The following is a 24,928-nucleotide window of genomic DNA, read 5'->3' as shown; positions in this document are numbered from 1 at the left end:
GTTTACAGTTTATTTAAAAATGTTCCTACGATATATTTCCCGATGATATGGTTTGAACAACGTGCTACGATCACCAGCCGTTTAGCTTGGCAAGTGAAGTTCGCGTTGGCCGCACCTTTGATCGGACAGATTGTGTCATTTTTATTTATAGTCGGAGGAGTCGCAGTGATGGCTTACTATCTCTATCTGATTGTTCCATACAGCAGGAGGTAATTATTTTTAATTCTACATCATCTTTGTTATTTTTTTTTTTCGCTCAGATACCCTGATAAATTTTTGCAAACTAGGGTATACTTAAATCAGAAACAAATACAGTTAGTGTGTTTTACAATTGTGCAGAATGGGAATATAAGTTAACTCAACGTTCGGGCTTAAATAAAAGGAGAAAGTCAGAACTTTTAGGAGGAATTCGTGAGAGTGTTTACAGCAAATATTCTTCTTCATTTTTTAGTTTGCCTATAACCGTTTTCTAGTACAGTTTTCCAGCAGAATAGAAATCTTAAAGCATGAATTTTCTTTGAATACTCAAATTCACAGTAAAAGAAATTACAAATTTTTTTGCAATTTATCGTCTAGAATACAATTTTACCATTTTTCAGATCCAAGGAGACGATAATCGATTTGAAAGAAGGACCAATAATAAAACCGTTGATTCATAGTGACAGACCGATACAGATCGCAACTATGCAAGAATTGTTACCAAAAACCATGAATGGAGTCAGAATTGATGAGAAACTAGAATGCTAATAGGAGAAAAAATTGCATTTTTATTTTATCTTAAAAAATTGAAAAGAACATTCCTAATTTTGTGATTTCCACCAAAAAGATTTAAAAAAAGAAACAATTTAGTCCTTATAAATTATTCTTTGTTTATTGTGCCAAAGAATAAGTGAAGTGGTAGCTATAATTATTTCTAGTTAATGAATTCGGCTGTGCAAATTATCGATTCACTTCTTAAAATAATAAAATGATATCTAAATCATTCTCAAAATGACACATTTCGTTTATATTTGGTATTTTTACTACATAACTTTGGAGAGAGAAACCTACGAGCAGTTCAAACAGAGTTTCCAATATCTCATATCCAAACCTCGCTGTAGCTTCACAGTCAAAGCGGATATGAGAAGCCGTTGAACTGTGGGGTAGTAACTTGTTCCTATAAGGAGTAAGGGCGGCAGCACGTATCCCGGGATCCCTAAGTGGGAGCTAATTTCTTCCCAAAATTGTGTGTGTGAACGTATATAAATTCACCACTTAAGGATACTCAAAACTTCTGCTATTATTCTTGACTTTCTGTTGGATATTTTGATATTTTTAAAGAATGACAACAGCTGTGCTAAATAGAAAAGTATATCGATTAGATTTTTTCTTCTTCTACTTCTTTTTAGACTAGAATTTTCCAAATTTCCAATATGTGCTCAAATTTATTATCTCAAAATAATATAGTAATACAAAAATACTAATTTTAAATTCACCAAATTTAGAAGTGATGCGATAATTTTGAACAATATTATTAGTTGTAATTTTGGTTTTTAATCTACCATGAAAGATGGTTGCACTGAAGTTTTCATTGGACTGTTCTTTTGAAGGGCAGCAGATTAGCGACAAGTCAAAGCCAGCTAGAGCTATCTACTAGACAATTTAACAACTATTACGAGCTTGTAACTCTCCTTTCTAAATTTAAATGCTCTTTCCCACACACTCTCTCTCTCTCTGGGTGACTCTCCATTGATATAACCGTTATATATGTTGTATAGTGTAGACAGATTGGCCAGATGAAAGTGAGTCGAGCTCGGATAGTGTAGTGTGTTATTCATTGTAAACTCAGTGATGCGTCTCTTCGCATTTAAATTTATTTTTATTTTTCTCCTAAACGATGTATTCCAAATTACTAGTAAGTTTATTATTGTTTATTAATGCATTTTGTTTTAAATTTACAAATATTTATTAGTATTTTGAATTTAATGAATGTATATTATTTTACTATTGGGTTAAAGAAATTACTCAGTATGATTGTGTGCGTTATCAGCAAAATTTGAAAAAGGAAAAGTAAACTTTTATGCGGGTAGCAGCAGCTAAATAATCATTTAAACAGAAGTGTCAATTATACATAACTTTTGTGTTATGCTAAAGTGAAAGTACCGTTATTATCTTTATTATGCAGTTAGGGCTTCTACACTAATCGGTGCCTGAGTCAATAAAATTACCCCAGAGAAAACAAAAAATGCCGTTTCATCCTATTCTAAGACTTAAAAAAATCTTTTGAAATCTCTCCTAATATCCAACTTTATAAATCAAGCTTACAATTCCTTTAAGACGGCAACACCCTACGTTTTTACAAGAGCAGTCAATTCTACACACAACATTGAAAACAGTCATCTGATTAGTTTATTGATAGTTTAACTAACACCCCACAAGAACGGTTCAGTTAAAGTAGTTAATTTATGATAGAATTTGTTGTGAAAGTCAAATAAGTAAACTTTCAGTTTCCATACGACATTTCGGAGAGCCAACAGCCAGCCCAAAAGGTTGAGTATTCATCTATAAGGATGAATTCGGAGAAATACATCCATTTTTAAAGTTAAACAGGCAAGTACCTTCCTCAGTACATCTCTATCACAGCAGATTCGGGTATTATTAAGGGAGTGCAGGGTGGACAAAGAACCAAACTTTTTGCTGCCTGTTAACCGCAGATAACATTCATAATGCTGGTTACATTTTCCATGAAAATCAGCCGGAAAATAAGCTAGTATCGTACTGAGAAAGTACAATTTTGTTTCATTTAAAAAATATAAAAAAATTGTGTCATATTCCTTTTAAATTATCATATGGTTCCATAAGCATTTGAAAAGAGGTGCCATCACAGATCGTAAAACTTTTGGACATTCAGTAAATCATGCAGCTACGTCCAAGACATACATATGTCAAGCAGTAGTGGAACGTAAGGCACGTCTGTAATAACATGGATTTTGTGGCTTTCTTTTTTTAAAAAAAAGGTCAAGTCAAACAACTCCTGTAAGTTTCCTTGTTTGCTGGAGATGCCCTTAAGAGTACATCATTTGCTCCAGAGTCAGAACAACATTTGCAGAACCTAAATCAGTGGCTCTAACTTCCAGTTACTTTCTGTTAAATGCTTCTTCTTTTTTTACGCGACCTATCTTTCAATATTGTAAGTTGCTGGTATGATTTTATTTATGTTAAATTAAAAATAAATAAATAAGTGAATTATTAAAAAATTACAAATAATAGAGTTCACACAAACGGTTGATTATCGCAAAATGGTTTATATTTTTTTCTGTTTATTTTATTAGTTATATCCCTGAATTTGCGGGTACACATTTAATTTGCACCCCCCACAAAATAAAAAATAAAAAGGTTAACCTATAAAATTAGTAACTAGATAGCAATTTAGATCTCAGTATTTTAAATGCTAATTTGTACACCTGACAATATATTAGCCCCTGTAAAACTGTTTAATTTATTAGTTTAAAATTGTGTTAAAATGCAATAGTTACGACAATTTTAATGTTAATTTTCAATTTACAGAAAAAGAAGGAAAACAATAAAAACAGTGAGAAGGATAATTTATGTTGATTAATTTAAATATTTTGTGAAAAAAGAGCGTAATAAAGTTCCTAAAAAACGCTGAAGGTTATTTTATCCCTATCATATCTAGACTGTGTCACAATTAAACTAAATGTTCGCAGAAAACAATAAATTATAATTTTTTACATTTAAACTGATAACTAATTCCTAGAAGGTCGAGAAAATTGTTTTTGGGGGAGGAGGAAAAAGAATTTATTTTTTTTTTAGAAAAGTCGAGGAAGTTTTCAAAACCAGTTTTTCTTTTTACTTTAATCAAGGAAAATTACTCTGATCATTTTAAATTTTCGATTGAAAGTGTTTATTGAATATCTCGAAAACGAAAAACTGAAACTTGATGTTTCGATTTAAGGAATCCCTGACTGTAACTTAACGATCAACATCTCTCTCCCGGAAATACCATTTTACTGAATGTATTTATTTATTTATTTTTCTTTACTTTTTTGAAATTTTCTCTAAAATAGGTTTCAATGATTTTTTTTTTACTTTAGTCATCATTTTTCAGGTTAATCCACTTTTTTTTTGGTCTTATTATAAGATCGTACATACAACATTTATTTCCTGGTTAATTTTAAAAATTTTGACCATTTGAAATAAAATCGCAGCATCTTGTAACACAGACAAATTAACACTCCCCTCATACATTCTAAATATCGGTGACGCATTTAATCATTGGCTAGCAATGAATCATTCTCACTACAATAGGTGTATACACATTTCAATTTGTTTCTATACACCTTGACCTGTCAAGCGTGTTTGACGTGTATACTCGTTGTGAAAAATATAAAATAGCCATTCATTATAAAAACTCGAAATTTTAATAAAATACAATAAGAATATTATTTGGTGGGGATGTTTCCTTTATCTTACCAATAGAACTGCGGTGGGAGTCAGCCAAATGATAAGTGGTTGGTACATGTTTGGTCTCCGCATTAGAGATTAGCCTGGCAGATGATTGCCTTTGTAGGTTCTGCCAGGAAGAAGAGGAAACGGCACTGCACGTGTTGTGTCAGTGTGAGGGGCTTGTATGGCTAAGGATGTTACTTCTCGGGGAGGAAAAATCAAGGTCTGAGGAGCTTTACCCAGGAGTCACCCTCCAAAATTAAGAGTCTGATTAAACGGACGGGTCTGGAGGGTGAGCTCTAAAGTCGGGGAGCCATAATAGATCCAAAGGGGTCGCAGTGGCGTAGGCCTTGAGGCTGCCCTAATTTAATCTATTCTATTCTACGGTGTGTTCGAAGTGTATACTCGTTGTGAAAAATATAAAATTGCCATTAACTATAAAAACTCGAAATTTTAATAAAATATAATAATATTATTTGGTGGGATCTTACCAATAGAAATGCCAAGTATTTTATGCGGAGAGGGGTGGAGGGAGTCAGCTAAATGAAGAGTGGTTGGTACATGTTTGGTCTCCGCATTAAAGATTGGGAATTACCACACAAATGAAGCTCTCAACCCTTGTGCAATGCCCGTTTTTACCTTAGATAGAGGTTCAGGACCTCACAGTACGAGCATGATTTCATTTTGCACAGAATTCAATAAGCTCTTTTCTTCCTTGTAAAAATGCTCTTGGGTCTCTAGTTAACTAGAGCAATGCATGCGTGAAGAAGCAGTGCAAGATTTTGAATGAGCACATGATGCTCTAGTAATCTGAGACCCCCAGAAATTGCAGAAAAAGTGCTTGCAGTGACTATTGTAAACTTTAGGTTGTTTTGCCCTGCTTTCCTCTCATGTATACACGTCATTGTTTGATTTTAATTCCGCACACTGTGGGGTTCTTTTTTTTAAAAACTAAATTCCACGCTTAACTGGTTAAAGTTGTTATTTTTAAATCGTATAGAAACATACTTCAACTATTGAAAATGAAATTAATATTTTAAAGTTAAATGTTATGGTTATAAACAGAAAAATATTGAATTCTAGTAATTAAAATTAGTTTATTTGTTCGTTTTAATGCCAAGGATTTAGGTGAAGTATACAGAAAATTATTTATTTCTATGGACAATAATAATGTAAATGACTCTGTTTGTCTCGTAAAGTTGAAATGTAGAAAACATTTCTGTGTCAGTTTTACATTACAAAAATTTTACGTTCACAATGTCACGACTTACTCATAATAAAATTACTAACGATCAAACCCATAATTTTTGGAACGGGCTAGTTGCGAAGTTTCCTCGGTGATTATCTCGTTTTAGAACACTTTTTGTTCTCTCCCTCAACCAGGCGATTAATTTAAAATTACTTTTTGAACTCAAGGTGTATCACAAAACGTATATTTCCTACGGAAACTTTTTTATAGTAAATTACTGAAACTTCTACAATACATTTACTTTCTCGAAGCAAGATGCAAACCAGTCTATTCAACTTTTAAATAGCCGGGCAAATCGTACAACTTACTGCAGTCCAACATCAGAGCTATCTTTGGACAGTTTCTGTAAATTTACTTGAAGAAGTTACAAAACTGTATTTGATTATAACCTTTCTCACTCGGTAAGGGATGTTTATTTTGTTTTTTGACTTTCGATGAAATTCAATTTTTCATTATTCAATTACAGTAGAAATTGTGCACAGCATGAAAAATCATAATTTTTGTTTGTTTGTTTGTCTCACAATTTAGTTCATGACATTTGTTGATAAAATAAAAAAAAACGGTATTTTTTAATAGAATAGAAATGATTGCTGCATGTCACTTAAGTAGGAGTCGTAAATAATAGTGTAAGACAATTAGGGTTAACTTGTTATAAGCATAAATCTTGTTTCAGTTAAATTGAGGAAGTGTGAATTTAGACTGTAATAGTTGCAAGTTGAGTAAAAGAGGAATTAGGTTAGGATTGCTGAATTAGACCTAAAAGAGAAAAATGATAGATTATTAGTCTTACTTTGCATTATCAAACAGATTGCAATGTTATGGCCTATATAAGGGAATGAACTTTTTTTAATTGAGTGCTCGTTATTTTGGTTTTAGGATGTGATATTGATTGCCTTGTACTGTCAAGTCGTAAACATACATAAATCTCATCAACTTTCTTTTTCTAGTTCATGGAAGTATATCGCGATCATGTCTCGATTTCGAGTATTCCGATCGATTTCGATCTCTTGAGTTCTAAAAAGTGTGTTTTAGAAACATGTTTACGTGTTTTCTTGTAAACAATTTCCCAAAATGGAAACTCGTAGAAAGCTGAAACTTTGATTTGGGTTTCCTTTTTTTTAGAGGAGTCTGTAACTTAGCGATCAAAATCACTCGTATCGACAAAATCTTGTAAACAAGTTGTACGCGTTGCGTTCATTCATTTGTAACCGCAATTCAGGACAAAGTCGATTAAGATCGTTTCAAAAAGATTGAAAATGGTAGGCTTTCCAGTAAGATACCATTTCAGTATAATATATGTTATAAAGGAGAGCTGAATTTGTTGCTGGTACGTAGAGTAATAAAGAAATTTCTACAACGGAATGTACCACTTTTTTGGGGGGGGGATTTTTGCTTGCTGTGTTTAGCTAGTGTGAAGTCGAATTCTGTTCACCAAATACCAAATAGACCAATGCTGGACAATGCAAATATACCAATGATTCTGATGATTGGTGCAAGTTCGAAGCCGGTCATGGATAGAATAAACATGCTACGACAGATTAAATCAACAGTATATCCACCAGCACTGCTGACCTATTTATGTATGTATTCAGCCAAAACTATATGAACCAATACATTTTTTTGTTTTATTTGTAGTTTAATACTTCTACTTCGCGCATATTTTAGTAATAACTTTTAGTGTTGAACAAACCTTCCAAATTTGACAAAATTTAGGTAATTATTTTCATATCAGCCTTTTATTTAATGCGTAATATTCTGATAAGACTTTGTTCCGGTAGTGATGGATTATTATAACCGTATTAGCTTAAGGTAAGATAACATTTAATCCTTTAATCCAGAAGATTGATACGTAATCAAGATATTAAAATTGATTTTTTGTTTTGTCTCTGACGTTAATGTGCGGTTACAAATAAGGCTATATTTGGCAAATTTATTTCTTTAACATTTTCGCATAAAAACTCGATTAAGGGCTATTTATATTGAAAGGAAGGGTTGGATTTTCCTTTAACGCCCTATTTCAGTGTAATGAATAGACTTACCACCCACTAAATAATAACAAGAATTAAAAATGTATCCCAAATACTGTATTTGAAGAGAATTTTCTGACTGGCAGCGCATTTTCCTAAATGGGATTTTGTACTTCTAGCGGTTTTATTTTTAAATGGTTCTTTTAAAGTGAATAAGTTTACTATTTTAAAGTGATCTACTTTTCAGTAAAACTTCTTAGTTTAAAGAAAATTAAATTACGTAAGCTGCGGTTAGAAAAAATTTGTGAGGTTTTCAAAATCAGGTTTTCATAAGGATTTTTCAAAGAACAGGATTAAACAATAGGAGGACAACTAATTTTAGGTTTCACAGGGGGAAAAAATTACCTTGACGTACAATCTATAAATAGGATTTGTGGGATTGCCAAAAGGGTCATTCCTACATCATCCGGCGTCATATTGATTTATGGGTTTTAGTTAATAGGATTGTAATCAAAAAATTTGTATTTACAATTTTTCACTGTTATAACCCTTGTTACAGTGCACTTGGTAATATCAAGAGCAGCTGCTGGACCAGTGAATAGCCCCCCAATTCTGGCCTATCAATCTGCGCAGCTTCATTACCACCGCTGTCAGAATATCCCGGTTCCCTCTCAAGAACTACCTTATTTGGCCGAGAAACTGCCTCAAGGATTCCCTAAACTCTTCCAAACAAGGGATGAGATCATTTTACAAAAAAATTAGTATCTCCTTATGTTAATGCCTTCTTCGCTTGGTCCTCCTCGGCGCAGGTTTTTTTTTTTGCATAATTAAAAGTTTTTTTTAGAAACTTATTTCAAATAAAATGCATTGTGTCCTTCATAATAAGTAAACCGTTTCCGTGGCCTTCTTCAAATTTGGCATTTTTCATTTACATATTAATTGCTCATCAATATTTTACTAGGTGGTGCCGGCCATACCTTGCACTGGAATGACACTTTAGAGAAAGGCCTTCCCCCCAACTATTTTCCAAAAGAGCATTTCCATGAAAAAATGTTTCAAACGGAAGCCGGGGCACCTACGAGTAAACAGGCTAAGTTTAAAGGAAAATCCTTGAAACCGTTTTTGAGCAAATTTGGACGAGATCGTCATACTTCCCTTACCATATGTTAGTGAATAGAGAGTAAAAATTCCAAATTTTCAGTTAGTAAAAGAAAATTGGAGATCTACATTAGCTTTTCTAGGGAAATTTCAATTATCGAAAGATTTATTTTTATTTTTTTAAATCAATCTTTGTTTTTTTTTTTTTTTATAATTTTAAATAAAAATATTCAGGTAATTTTTTATTCACATTATATTTAGAAGGGAACTACACATGACAGATTGTTCTTATCAGAAATAAGCTCTTATCATGGCATCTCTAACAGGATCACCATCAACCATACCTGTTCTAATTTTCAATATACATCATGCATATCAAGTACACTAAATTTCATATCTTTATTTTCGAATATTATTTAAAAATTATTTATATATATAATTATTGCCCGGGATGCGGCTTTTTAAATCAGTAAAAATAATTAATAAACAATAAAATTCATTTGAAATGAGTTTTGATGTTATTTAACCAAATAACTTTAATTCTAAATTTAAATCCTCACGTGTGAGGAAAAAGTGAAAACCGAGAATTGATGCATGATCATTAAAGCTCCTCTTGAGAGGTGTCCAGAATAGTGAAAAACCAGCTACCTACAAAAAACCTAGAAAACTTTAGACTTACAAAACCAAGTAAAAATGAAAGAGTCTTTCACATTTCTTATTCGGGGTAGAGAGGTTTCTTTCACGCGATTTTATGTGTTACACTGACGGCTCTAAAATAGAAGAAACTAAATCTTGAGTTTGATACAGGCTGAAGGGAAAAACAAATTGATTCCAGAGGAAGGATTGAAATCTCGCTAAAATTGAGGAGTTAACTTAGGAGGAGGCTATTTTGAAGGATATGGTGTAAATTAATTTGTTTTGAAGTAATTCTTATTAGAAAACCAAAATTCACAGAGCTTGACTTCAGCTATTCATATAAACACTTCTTCGCACACTGTCTTCGAGAAGAAACCTCCATTTTAATACAGAACAAGAAAATGATAGCAGATAACCATGATAATTTTATTACCAATGCTTGAACCCCCTTTATTATTTTATAAACAGGTATTATTTAGAGCTAAGAACATTGTTTTTGTTTTGTTCAGTGACTATGCCAGAACCATTACGTGAATACTTTCCAGAGATTGGTCACGATTTGACTCTGGTCACCTGGGAACATGCAGTCAATAGTAAGGAAAAACTGGAGAAAGCTTTGGCTGGTAATGGGATTCAATTTCCTTTTTTAAGAAAATTAATTAAATTGCAATTTTAAAACATTCAATTTGGATTAATCGATTTTCTAATTATGTAGGTGATAGTCTTATGATTGAAGCAGATATATCGCTGGGCTATGTGATTGGCGATGTAACCAAAGAACTTAGACCAATCATGGCACATCCTCCAGCAAACACTTCGGATCTTAGTCTGGAAGATTTTCTGTATATTTTCAGTAAAAGTAGTGCTAGAAAAGGCATCAAATTAGATTTCAAATCTAAGGAAGCATTTTCACATTCGGAATTTATACTTGAAGCTTCTCTGTATAATCGGGATGTAAGTATTTGTAAATATTTTTTATTTTCAAGATGTTAGTTAAAATTCTGCCAATAATTTATCACAATGTTCTTGGATATTTCTTGTACAAGTAATGGTCTTATTTTTCATGTTATTCAAGCGCCCCAAATAGGGTGGCGTAAACTTATTGCGGCTTATTTACTTCGATTAGAGAAGTTAAATGCTTTCGTTGACTTACTCTGGTTCCCTTTTTAAAAAAATTCCTTCTATACAACCAGGAAGCATCACTCCCTGTATTTGCGTATTATCTTCTCTAGATCTCAAATGCCAAAAGTCTGGCGGACTGGATAAAAAGGATGGCCCATCCAGTGTAATATACCTGGTGTATACTGAACCTGTCCCTAAGAAAGACATTAGTCCCTTAGAAATACCATTAGCGCAGGAATAATTGATATTGATGTTCATTTTATCTGTATAAATTTGTTTACATTCTTCGTCCCTAACGTTCTTGACAATGTTGCAGAAGAAAACAATTTACTGTTACTCTTTGGCTTTCGTTCAGTTTTATTTATAATTTATTTAGTTTTATTTATTGCTTATTTATTAAGCCAAGCAATAGAATATTAAATTGCATTTTCTCTCTCTCTCTCCCTCCCCCCTCTCTCATATAACAGTAACGGTAATTTTCGCACAGGTGGACTACCCAGTTTGGCTGAATGCGGACATCATAAAAGGACCAGTGAACAGTGAGGTACAGCCAGTAGATGCTGATTACTTTCTGTCAAGATCTGTGACCAAATTTCCAGTAGCTACATTATCTGTCGGTTGGACTACAAGATTTGGTAACGGAATTGACAAAGGTATATTGGAGAGCAAATTTAAGAAATTATTTTATTTGTAGTTCGCCAGAAGTAGATATTTTTTGGATTCCTGAATATGAGAAAGTAGCTGGAGGACCCATTATAAAAAATCTATGGCTCCTTAGATGATTTGGCCCCATGGATGAAAGTAAATCACCCTTTGTTGCACCCCTTCAGGGCCAACAGAAAGAAGGAGGAAGAATAACGAGAAAAGTGAACCCGAGAAGTGTGTTGAAAAGATAGGCTAATCTAATAACACCTTATTGTTTGTCTGTTACAGGTGAATACACCGTAGGTATTATAGAGGAGATGACGGATGCTTTGAATAGAAATCTAGTCACATCGCCGGTAACATTTGCTGTCCGAGCAGCAATCGCCGCACAATCCTACGAACAATTGTCAAATTTAATTGGTTCCTCTGTGCCAGGCACCACATTAACCATTTGGTGTGGGTCAAACGATAAGACTGACTTGAACCTATTAAGGCGATTAATTCATGGTATTGGCCGCGATAAGATATATTTAGATTTACCACCAGAAATGATAGTCGATCTAGCGTTTCCAGTTGTAAGTGGTACAGATATTGGTAAACAATCGCCGCTAGTATCGGCCGCCATATTGGCTCTTGGTTCAGCATTTTTAGCTCGGTAATTCAATTCTAAAAAGCATTCAGTATTTGAATTCTACTAATTATAATAATATACTTCAATTCAGTAATTTCAAAAACCAACTTTCACTTTCAATTTCATTCATCTTCTAAAAAATAATAATCTTAAAATTAAATTCTACAGGGACCTTTTCTGATAATATTTTATACAATCTTAGATATTTTTAGGCTGCCAAAAATGTCGCGTTATACGTTTTACAGTTTCTGACCGTTTTTGGATTCAGGTCAATCAACATTAGAGATTGATTCATCAGTTCGGTGTAGAACACTTGACTTCCACTAATAATGTTTCTGTCACACGCTATACTCGGTTACTTTAAACGGAAACATATGGAAGCCTAAAAGAACTAGATCTTTTTTTCGTAATAAAAATGTATACAACTAAATTATCTCGAAAATTTTATTGAATAAGTAATTTTCGCCTTAAAAGTAGTCGTGATTTAATTAAGATAAATTTTAGATTAGACCAGATTCTATTTCAAAATGCTACAATTAAAAAAAAAAAAGATGCTTAAAATAATTCAAATCAGGGGCCGAATATATCTTTAAAATTTAAGAAGGTCTAATTTCCAAAGTTTGTGAGTGAAATTATTATTAAGTAAGTTCAATCAAAGTTGTTGAATAACAAAAATTAAAAGTTTAACAAGCTTTTTTTGGCCCTTAAATATGATAAGTAAAGATCAGATTAACTGCCTTTATCAGTATGCTGCCAGTTTCTAGACTTGTTAACTCCTGACAGACTCCAGAGAGCTGTAAGAGGCTCCTAGGAAGAGAAAATCTAAACGCTAGGCAGCTGGATTTGTACCCGGGTTCTTCGCTTGACTTTAATCTTTTATGATACAAAAAAAAATGTTGCGAGATACGAGGGATTACACTAGGACAGGGATGGCGAACCTTTTTCAGACGTGGGTCAAATTTTGTTCATTTTTTTCAGTACTAGCTCTTGGGTCACTAATGCCCATTCGCGCAAGAGTTAAGTTTAAAAAATTTTAAACTGAATATTTTCAAAACTAAACATCTTTAAAATTCAGTTGGCTTAATGGGGTAAAACGAGGACGAAACAGGTACTATGGAAGTCGTCTCTTTTTACAAACATAACTGAACAAAACCTTACAAAAGAGTGTGTTTTATCTGAAGAAAAATCTAAATATGGTTATTTGCTTTGGGTTGTCGATTTTTTTAACAAACAAAATATGAGTAAAATTATTTGTTTTATTTCAAATACTACAAAAGCATTTGTCTTAATTTGCGTTTTTAGAACTGTAATGATCAAACTAAAGGTTATAGATAGCATTTTAAATTGCTTTTGTGTCAATGCGTGATTGAAAAAAAAAAGTACAGATAGAATATAAATTATCCACACAATTAGAAAATCTAAATCAACCCGCGTAAATAAACAAATGGTTGCCTAGCAATTGTGGGTCAGTGAAAAAGCTTGTCAGTGTCTGATCCGCGGGTCATGTGTATGTAGGTTCGCCATCACTGCTCTAGGATCTTGTTTTTTCCCCTTATCCCTTTAATTTTTGCAATATTATTTAAGTTATTTTCTCCTATAAAAATTTATTATTAATAAGTTTTAGAATAAACATTTACGAATAAAGTTTTAAAGATAAAATTTTACATATAACTTTTTCAAAACGTTTTCGCATGATTAAATACAAATTTCAGTAAGGTTAAAGTAAAAGTTAACTTCTAATTGCGACCACTGCTCAAAAGTGTTAATAATGGCTGAAAAAAAATACAACCAATTTATCGATCTAAAAAATAAAGAATGGAAATTAATTACTGGCGCGAATTCAATAAAAACAGCTGGCTTTCTTTCCGAGAGAATTGTCATAATAATAACACCAAATTTGTTTTACCACGAAACTGAGCCTTTAAAACAAAACTTCTTTTTTTTTTTCTTGTTATTTTTGAGATCAAGTCTTCCACAGTTCTTAAAAAAAAGTTGTTCATCTCTAGAAAAAAAAGTTGGTGAATGATTTAGTAATGCTCAAGCAAATTAATAAACCAATAATTTTTTGAAAAAATTTAAAATCAAGAACCTCATTTTAAAATACCAAATAACCGAAGAAATTTTGGATAGTTTCTAGAGATAAAAATCTTATTGCTTTATCCAAACTTGAAGTCTCCAAATTGTTAACTCTTTTTCTTTTTTTTTGTGCCCTTTTCTTGTAACATTGATTCAATCTTCATCAATGGAACGCCACTGGAATTGCAAATATATCTTGAGCCATCTGATGGTGGCTTTGCTTGTGTTTACACAGTTTTTTAAGTACAGTTCTTACATTTTTTGGGTGGTAAGTGGGATGGAAAGATAAAGTTAAGTTCTATTTGGGTCCTCTATAACCTTAGAATCCGTACAGGACACGCCTACTCTATAAGAAAATGGTTGGATAAATTACTATAGTACTGATAGTTCGAAATGTTAATATCTCAGTGTTTCAGTCTCACCAGACAGATGGATTGCATGTAAGAAAAAAAAAAAAAAAATCTCTTCAGGGCACAAGTATACCTCAAATTTTGGAGGCTTCTCAGGGCACCAAGTATACCTCAAATTTTGAAGGCTTTTCAGGGCACAAGTATACCTCAAATTTTGGAGGCTTCATTTTAAAGTTAAGTCTCAAAACATAATCATAGCTCGCAAATAAACATATAAGTACTAACTAAATAAGTCCTATTAAAATATTAGCGCTATTCGATTTGGCATAAAATTAAATTATAATCGTAATAATTCAATTGAACTAAAACTATTAAAGCTGAGGAGAACTGTAGCTAAAGTTTAGCCTATCAATTATTTTATACTTAGATTTTAACATAGGACTATTAAACGAAGTTACCTCACTCTCAATAGCAAACATTTTGAAAATAAACTAGTGCTTTACAAATAAAACTTTTAAAAAAGCAAAATTTGATTAAAATAAAAAGAATAAGTAATTTCCGGTTCAAACTGTTGTATGCTGCTGTAAAAGGGGGTTAAATGTCGCTGATTTTATCCGTCTTAGCATGTTTATTGCAACCTGAACAGGTTTCAAACTTCATCATCAGTGTCGTCAGCAAGGGCAGTGTGAGACCGGGTGCATAAGTAAATTGTAAGTCTCTACACTAAACAGATAGATTAATCTACCTCTGATCATGGATGAGATTTCGAAACCTTGTCAGGGATACAGTAAACATGGCGTGCTACGACAGTTAAAATCAAAGTTATTATCAAGCACTGCGTAACATAACCACCTTTTCAAACAAATAAGTGGAAAAAAGGATTTATGAATATTCTGTGTTCGTGAAAATATTTAAACTTAGGTTTAGGTTTTAGGAATAGTGTTGGAAAAGTGTTTTTTAATCTAAGTTTTTTTTTTATAAAACATTTATTCACTAGTTAATGAAAGAAAAGAAAAAAAACTAGCGTTTCAGCAAGAAATTCTGGAATTAATTTTCTTAAACGGTTATCTCGTTGAATTAGAAAGAGCTTTTTCATCCTCCTGGATGGGTCAGATCGTTTTTTTTTTTTTTTTTTTTGGCAGGGATGATCCAGTAAAGTCTGGATGCGGAGAATATCAAAAAAAGCTGGACTTAGAACGTGGTAGCATCTACTTTCAGGTGATGAATGAATCCCTCAAGAAACCTCCTAACAGATTGCCATGGACTCATCCAATGATGATTTGGTTTTAAAATTATGGTCCCATAATTATTATAATTTAAATAAAATTTTATGAAAAATAGAAAATCTAAAAAAGTAATAAAATGGCCGCACACTAGCATCAAAGTGTTAAGATAGTATTCAAACTATAAAAAGATGACTTTTAAAAGCTCTAATCTACTTCCACTTAAATTCCACCAATCCTCGAAAGCCCGTTTAAAAAAACCCATCTAAACTATCATTAACATAACCATTAATTTCTGTATTCTTAAACGATACCATTTATAAATCTGAAATCATAGCAAAATTAACATTAAAAACCCTCTTAAAATTATTAAAGTAATCTGTGATATATTTTTTTTTTTAATTTGCTATTATTTTTCCTGGTTATTTAAAATGAAATTTAGAAAAATGTATGCCTGTAATTTTAAATATTTATTACATTGTTGTGCTGAATATTTTTTATTAATTAGGATTATGAAATTATTGTTATTTTAGAGAAATGATTAATGATCTGTTAAAATATTTATGAAATTCTTTAAATGTAGAAATTAAAGAGATTTGTAACATGTTGGTTAATTAAAAATATATATATATATATATATAAAATTCATTAATGTTGTGATGTTTTCTATTATTTATTTAAATAAACTGGAATTTCAAAATTTTAGAAATACTTTACTGGATTTCTAGCTTATTTTTTAAAATCAAATTGACAAAAGAAAGTTGTAACTAAAGATGAAAAAACAATTTTCAAGCAATATTTTTCTAAAAATAACCATCGTTTTCAACTTAAGTTTCGTTGATCAAGAATAATCAATAATTTGTATTATTTGGATTGATTCAAACTTATTAAATTATTAATTTTATAAAATAAATTTTACACTATCGTTTAACAGAACAACAAATTCTACATTACACTGTTCTAAGAACTACGTACTATCTCCTTAACAAAAACTTACAGCTGACCACACCGAAACTCCGCCTACACTTCACACCTCAAATCCGCCAATGAGACTACCCAAATCATTTTCCTAAATATTTCCAGGAAAAAAACGACTTGGATTTTTTTTACTAATTTTTCCCCCATAGGTATTTGATAAATTATCTAATTGTGCAATAAAAAGTTAACGTCTTAAAAACACCCAGAACCAAGATTATTCCTGCATGATCTTCCCTCATTGTACTTCTAATGTAATCCAGAATCAATAACGTTTAAAATAATATAGATAAATAAACCATACAGATAAAAATACAAACGTACCGAACCACATTTATTTCACTGGCTAACTCTGCTATTATTGGTGTAGCTATAACCATGACGACGTCATAGCTGACCACACCGAACCCCGCCTACATTTCACGCCTCAAATCCGCCAATGAGATTGCCCAATTCATTTTCCTAAATATTTCCAGAAAAAAAACGACTTTGATTTTTTTACTAATTTTTCCCCCATAGGTATTTGATAAATTATCTAATTGTGCAATAAAAAGTTAATGTCTTAAAAACACCCAGAACCAAGATTATTCCTGCATGATCTTCCCTCATTGTACTTCTAATGTAATCCAGAATCAATAACGTTTAAAATAATATAGATAAATAAACCATACAGATAAAAATAAAAACGTACGGAACCACATTTATTTCACTGGCTAACTCTGCTATTATTGGTGTAGCTATAACCACGACGACGTCATAGCTGACCACACCGAACCCCGCCTACATTTCACGCCTCAAATCCGCCAAAGAGACTACCCAATTCATTTCTCTAAATATTTCCAGGAAAAAAACGACTTGGATTTTTTTACTAATTTTTCCCCCATAGGTATTTGATAAATTATCTAATTGTGCAATAAAAAGTTAACGTCTTAAAAACACCCAGAACCAAGATTATTCCTGCATGATCTTCCCTCATTGTACTTCTAATGTAATCCAGAATCAATAACGTTTAAAATAATATAGATAAATAAACCATACAGATAAAAATAAAAACGTACGGAACCACATATATTTCACTGGCTAACTCTGCTATTATTGGTGTAGCTATAACCACGACGACGTCATAGCTGACCACACCGAACCCCGCCTACATTTCACGCCTCAAATCCGCCAAAGAGACTACCCAATTCATTTCTCTAAATATTTCCAGGAAAAAAACGACTTGGATTTTTTTACTAATTTTTCCCCCATAGGTATTTGATAAATTATCTAATTGTGCAATAAAAAGTTAACGTCTTAAAAACACCCAGAACCAAGATTATTCCTGCATGATCTTCCCTCATTGTACTTCTAATGTAATCCAGAATCAATAACGTTTAAAATAATATAGATAAATAAACCATACAGATAAAAATAAAAACGTACGGAACCACATTTATTTCACTGGCTAACTCTGCTATTATTGGTGTAGCTATAACCACGACGACGTCATAGCTGACCACACCGAACCCCGCCTACATTTCACACCTCAAATCCGCCAATGAGATTACCCAATTCATTTTCCTAAATATTTCCAGAAAAAAAACGACTTTGATTTTTTTACTAATTTTTCCCCCATAGGTATTTGATAAATTATCTAATTGTGCAATAAAAAGTTAACGTCTTAAAAACACCCAGAACCAAGATTATTCCTGCATGATCTTTCCTCATTCTACTTCTAATGTAATCCAGAATCAATAACGTTCATAATAATATAGATAAATAAACCATACAGATAAAAATACAAACGTACGGTACCACATTTATTTCGCTGGCTAACTCTGCTTTTATTGGTGTAGCTATAACCATGACGACGTCATAGCTGACCACACCGAACCCCGCCTACATTTCACACCTCAAATCCGCCAATGAGATTACCCAATTCATTTTCCTAAATATTTCCAGAAAAAAAACGACTTTGATTTTTTTACTAATTTTTCCCCCATAGGTATTTGATAAATTATCTAATTGTGCAATAAAAAGTTAACGTCTTAAAAACACCCAGAACCAAGATTATTCCTGCATGATCTTCCCTCATTGTACTTCTAATGTAATCCAGAATCAATAACGTTTAAAATAATATAGATAAATAAACCATACAGATAAAAATACAAACGTACGGAACCACATTTATTTCGCTGGCTAACTCTGCTATTATTGGTGTAGCTATAACCATGACGACGTCATAGCTGACCACACCGAACCCCGCCTACATTTCACGCCTCAAATCCGCCAATGAGACTGCCCAATTCATTTCTCTAAATATTTCCGGGAAAAAACGACTTGGATTTTTTTTACTAATTTTTCCCCCATAGGTATTTGATAAATTATCTAATTGTGCAATAAAAAGTTAATGTCTTAAAAACACCCAGAACCAAGATTATTCCTGCATGATCTTCCCTCATTGTACTTCTAATGTAATCCAGAATCAATAACGTTTAAAATAATATAGATAAATAAACCATACAGATAAAAATACAAACGTACCGAACCACATTTATTTCACTGGCTAACTCTGCTATTATTGGTGTAGCTATAACCATGACGACGTCATAGCTGACCACACCGAACCCCGCCTACATTTCACGCCTCAAATCCGCCAATGAGACTGCCCAATTCATTTCTCTAAATATTTCCAGGAAAAAAACGACTTGGATTTTTTTTACTAATTTTTCCCCCATAGGTATTTGATAAATTATCTACTTGTGCAATAAAAAGTTAATGTCTTAAAAACACCCAGAACCAAGATTATTCCTGCATGATCTTCCCTCATTGTACTTCTAATGTAATCCAGAATCAATAACGTTTAAAATAATATAGATAAATAAACCATACAGATAAAAATACAAACGTACGGAACCACATTTATTTCGCTGGCTAACTCTGCTATTATTGGTGTAGCTATAACCATGACGACGTCATAGCTGACCACACCGAACCCCGCCTACATTTCACGCCTCAAATCCGCCAATGAGACTGCCCAATTCATTTCTCTAAATATTTCCGGGAAAAAACGACTTGGATTTTTTTACTAATTTTTCCCCCATAGGTATTTGATAAATTATCTAATTGTGCAATAAAAAGTTAATGTCTTAAAAACACCCAGAACCAAGATTATTCCTGCATGATCTTCCCTCATTGTACTTCTAATGTAATCCAGAATCAATAACGTTTAAAATAATATAGATAAATAAACCATACAGATAAAAATACAAACGTGCCGAACCACATTTATTTCACTGGCTAACTCTGCTATTATTGGTGTAGCTATAACCATGACGACGTCATAGCTGACCACACCGAACCCCGCCTACATTTCACACCTCAAATCCGCCAATGAGATTACCCAATTCATTTTCCTAAATATTTCCAGAAAAAAAACGACTTTGATTTTTTTACTAATTTTTCCCCCATAGGTATTTGATAAATTATCTAATTGTGCAATAAAAAGTTAACGTCTTAAAAACACCCAGAACCAAGATTATTCCTGCATGATCTTCCCTCATTGTACTTCTAATGTAATCCAGAATCAATAACGTTTAAAATAATATAGATAAATAAACCATACAGATAAAAATACAAACGTACGGAACCACATTTATTTCGCTGGCTAACTCTGCTATTATTGGTGTAGCTATAACCATGACGACGTCATAGCTGACCACACCGAACCCCGCCTACATTTCACGCCTCAAATCCGCCAATGAGACTGCCCAATTCATTTCTCTAAATATTTCCGGGAAAAAACGACTTGGATTTTTTTTACTAATTTTTCCCCCATAGGTATTTGATAAATTATCTAATTGTGCAATAAAAAGTTAATGTCTTAAAAACACCCAGAACCAAGATTATTCCTGCATGATCTTCCCTCATTGTACTTCTAATGTAATCCAGAATCAATAACGTTTAAAATAATATAGATAAATAAACCATACAGATAAAAATACAAACGTACCGAACCACATTTATTTCACTGGCTAACTCTGCTATTATTGGTGTAGCTATAACCATGACGACGTCATAGCTGACCACACCGAACCCCGCCTACATTTCACGCCTCAAATCCGCCAATGAGACTGCCCAATTCATTTCTCTAAATATTTCCAGGAAAAAAACGACTTGGATTTTTTTTACTAATTTTTCCCCCATAGGTATTTGATAAATTATCTACTTGTGCAATAAAAAGTTAATGTCTTAAAAACACCCAGAACCAAGATTATTCCTGCATGATCTTCCCTCATTGTACTTCTAATGTAATCCAGAATCAATAACGTTTAAAATAATATAGATAAATAAACCATACAGATAAAAATACAAACGTACGGAACCACATTTATTTCGCTGGCTAACTCTGCTATTATTGGTGTAGCTATAACCATGACGACGTCATAGCTGACCACACCGAACCCCGCCTACATTTCACGCCTCAAATCCGCCAATGAGACTGCCCAATTCATTTCTCTAAATATTTCCGGGAAAAAACGACTTGGATTTTTTTTACTAATTTTTCCCCCATAGGTATTTGATAAATTATCTAATTGTGCAATAAAAAGTTAATGTCTTAAAAACACCCAGAACCAAGATTATTCCTGCATGATCTTCCCTCATTGTACTTCTAATGTAATCCAGAATCAATAACGTTTAAAATAATATAGATAAATAAACCATACAGATAAAAATACAAACGTACCGAACCACATTTATTTCACTGGCTAACTCTGCTATTATTGGTGTAGCTATAACCATGACGACGTCATAGCTGACCACACCGAACCCCGCCTACATTTCACGCCTCAAATCCGCCAATGAGACTGCCCAATTCATTTCTCTAAATATTTCCAGGAAAAAAACGACTTGGATTTTTTTTACTAATTTTTCCCCCATAGGTATTTGATAAATTATCTACTTGTGCAATAAAAAGTTAATGTCTTAAAAACACCCAGAACCAAGATTATTCCTGCATGATCTTCCCTCATTGTACTTCTAATGTAATCCAGAATCAATAACGTTTAAAATAATATAGATAAATAAACCATACAGATAAAAATACAAACGTACGGAACCACATTTATTTCGCTGGCTAACTCTGCTATTATTGGTGTAGCTATAACCATGACGACGTCATAGCTGACCACACCGAACCCCGCCTACATTTCACGCCTCAAATCCGCCAATGAGACTGCCCAATTCATTTCTCTAAATATTTCCGGGAAAAAACGACTTGGATTTTTTTTACTAATTTTTCCCCCATAGGTATTTGATAAATTATCTAATTGTGCAATAAAAAGTTAATGTCTTAAAAACACCCAGAACCAAGATTATTCCTGCATGATCTTCCCTCATTGTACTTCTAATGTAATCCAGAATCAATAACGTTTATAATAATATAGATAAATAAACCATACAGATAAAAATACAAACGTACGGAACCACATTTATTTCGCTGGCTAACTCTGCTATTATTGGTGTAGCTATAACCATGACGACGTCATAGCTGACCACACCGAACCCCGCCTACATTTCACGCCTCAAATCCGCCAATGAGACTGCCCAATTCATTTCTCTAAATATTTCCAGGAAAAAAACGACTTGGATTTTTTTTACTAATTTTTCCCCCATAGGTATTTGATAAATTATCTAATTGTGCAATAAAAAGTTAATGTCTTAAAAACACCCAGAACCAAGATTATTCCTGCATGATCTTCCCTCATTGTACTTCTAATGTAATCCAGAATCAATAACGTTTATAATAATACAGATAAATAAACCATACAGATAAAAATAAAAACGTACGGAACCACATTTATTTCACTGGCTAACTCTGCTATTATTGGTGTAGCTATAACCATGACGACGTCATAGCTGACCACACCGAACCCCGCCTACATTTCACGCCTCAAATCCGCCAATGAGACGCCCAATTCATTTCTCTAAATATTTCCAGGAAAAAAACGACTTGGATTTTTTTTACTAATTTTTCCCCCATAGGTATTTGATAAATTATCTAATTGTGCAATAAATAGTTAACGTCTTAAAAACACCCAGAACCAAGATTATTCCTGCATGATCTTTCCTCATTCTACTTCTAATGTAATCCAGAATCAATAACGTTCATAATAATATAGATAAATAAACCATACAGATAAAAATACCAACGTACGGTACCACATTTATTTCGCTGGCTAACTCTTCTTTTATTGGTCCGGGAGTGGCTTACTTCATGACGACGTCATCACCTGACAATACCAAGTGACCGCCTTTCTGGCAGCCTTTCCGTCTAATGATGAACAGCGTTGAGACCTCTAAAATGATAATCTACATAAAATTTGTATAAAATGACGCTTCATTCACGAAAATCGGCTGACGTGACTAAAATTTGAAATGAATCACAACACCTCCCCTTAGTAAGTGTAAGTGCTGAACATCGTTTTAATGTTACTGGAGTCCTAACCCTTTCACCCTGCCAAATTTCATCACAATCGGACTAAGATTTCTAGAGTTATTAGCAATAATAATTTTGAAGGGGGCCTTACATACATTGGGGCTTACTCCTCTACCATTCAATGTACAGCATTGAGACCCCCAAAAGGCGCAACTACGTAAAATTACGAAACGAATGACACCTCATTCATAAAAATCGGTTCGCTCGTTTCTGCGCTAGGTTGTTTACAAAAAAAGGTAACTAGAAGAACAAAAGCATTTTGTGAAATGCAGTTTTTGCTCATTTTTGGCAATTTTTTTCTCGAAATCTTTTTTAACTACGTATTTGCAAAAAAAAAAAACTCTTGTAAACGAAGATTTTCCCTATTTCAGAATCTCTATATCCAAAACTAGCCGACCTAATGGGTATTAAATAGACCTAGCATGAAAATACAATGCTAGGAAGAGACAAAAAGGAATTCCCAGTAAAACTAATCTAGATTTCACCCTTTTTTCCAATTTTCTGAACGCTTACAATCAAAACTAACCGATTTAAACCTTCATTAGCTACCCGTGCCACCAAAGCACAATGTTAGAAATAGAAAATAAGGAATTTACAGTAAAATAAATAAAGATTTTGCCTTTTTCTATTTTTTCTGATGCTCTAAAACTAACTGACCTAATCTGTAAAAGAGTCCCCTGGCATATAAATACAATGTATACAGAAGAAACTAAGGAATTATCAGTTATACTGATTATAATTATGTAATTTTCCCCTTTTCCCAGAATCATCATATCAATAAAGTTAACGCCCTAGTTTGTATAAGATAAGCTTGCCATTAAATACATTGTTACGAGTCTGAAAGTAAGGAATTTACAGTATTTGAATGCCTACATTTAAAACTAAACGGCCTAATTTCTATAAGATAAGCATGACATATAAATACAACGTATACTATAGAAAATAAGGAATTAACATTAAAACTTTCCATATTTTCTTATTTTTCCCCATTTTCCGAGCCTCCATATCAAAAAAACTAGCTGACCAAGATTTGTACTCCTTAACAAAAACTTACAGTTTAAAATGTTAAGTATAAGGGTTGATTAAACGCCAAAAGGTACACAAATCAGCAAGTACCCAACATTTCATTAATACTTCATTAATATTTAAGTAATTTTACTGCATTAAATTTCATTTATTTTTTTGAATTTATTAGAGGTCACAGACCCTTATGCTGGCCATTTTCGTCTACAAAATATTTGTTCAAATAGAACACTATTTCTTAGATTGACTGTAATATCTAATCAACAAACTATTAATCACAGGTTAAAAAAAAAACTTTATAAAAAAAAAATATGAGGTTAAAAAATTCAAAAACTTTTTTCAAAAATGCTTGCACCAACATTCATCAATGATTTTGTTTATTTTATTTATTTATTTTTATTTTTAAATAAAAATCTTCGGTTTAAGTTCGTAATTCGATTAAAGCAATTGTTACTTTATTTAGTAGTCAAGCGTTTTTAATAATAGGTAATAATTAATCTGGCTTTATCGCAAATAATATAGTTTTCTTCAATTCTCAATCTAGGTATTCTTACCGCAGTGTTTTATATTTGGAATATAAGATATACATATTTTTATGACAGCTAATTATACCTGTATTTTACCTACTATAAGTAAAATTAGAGGAACTACATTAAATTACAATTGAGAAATGAATAATTATTGTTGAATAATTTACTGGATATTACCTATGCGTTATTTGTACTCACAAATACTTCGGTAAGAAGAATTCTAGACTGAAATATTGTTTTAAATCCGTGATTCAAATTTAAACAGTAGCCGACTCTAACTTTGTCTTTTTCTATTTTAACATGCATGTATATGTGACTACTCAGAATAAAGGGCCTAATAAAGATAAATCAGAAGAATAATTTGGAATAAAGCTATAATAAAGTACCTATTTAATTACGAAGATATAATATACATTTTATCATAATTATAACAAAAAATAAAATATTATGAATGAACTAAGGGAAGGGATTAGCTA

At 32.4% G+C, this 24,928-nt stretch overlaps 2 protein-coding genes across 13 annotated transcripts in view; both read left to right on the top strand.

Moving 5' to 3' along the window:
* Positions 1–2,903, top strand: part of LOC141448320 (protein croquemort-like) — a 41,770-nt gene extending 38,867 nt beyond the window's left edge. For all 7 annotated transcript variants that reach the window (XM_074116625.1, XM_074116623.1, XM_074116624.1 and 4 more), the window contains 2 exons: positions 9–209; positions 600–2,903. In XM_074116625.1, coding sequence (XP_073972726.1) covers positions 9–209; positions 600–747 — 349 coding nt within the window. In that variant the 3' untranslated portion in view covers positions 748–2,903. The remainder of the gene's footprint in view (positions 1–8; positions 210–599) is intronic.
* LOC141448323 (protein FAM151B) lies at positions 1,754–24,190 on the top strand. Of its 6 annotated transcripts, XM_074116639.1 has the most exons (6): positions 7,297–7,504; positions 8,222–8,471; positions 9,906–10,019; positions 10,112–10,350; positions 11,006–11,171; positions 11,452–24,190. In XM_074116639.1, the coding sequence occupies exons 3-6, from the start codon at positions 9,911–9,913 to the stop codon at positions 11,820–11,822; spliced, it is 885 nt and encodes a 294-aa protein (XP_073972740.1). In that variant the 5' UTR covers positions 7,297–7,504; positions 8,222–8,471; positions 9,906–9,910; the 3' UTR covers positions 11,823–24,190. The 6 variants fall into 6 exon arrangements, with proteins under 6 accessions (XP_073972737.1, XP_073972741.1, XP_073972736.1 ...); XM_074116636.1 differs by lacking the exons at positions 7,297–7,504; positions 8,222–8,471 and adding an exon at positions 1,754–1,894; XM_074116640.1 differs by lacking the exons at positions 7,297–7,504; positions 8,222–8,471 and adding an exon at positions 6,073–6,096.
* The last annotated feature ends 738 nt before the right edge of the window (positions 24,191–24,928 follow it).

Source organism: Rhodnius prolixus, unplaced genomic scaffold (assembly GCF_049639745.1).
Source record: "Rhodnius prolixus isolate KJV_2025 unplaced genomic scaffold, Rpr scaffold_19, whole genome shotgun sequence".
Classification (NCBI taxonomy): Eukaryota; Metazoa; Arthropoda; class Insecta; order Hemiptera; family Reduviidae; genus Rhodnius; species Rhodnius prolixus.
Note: the sequence above shows the minus strand (reverse complement) of the source record. Positions and strands in the feature narration are given on the sequence as shown.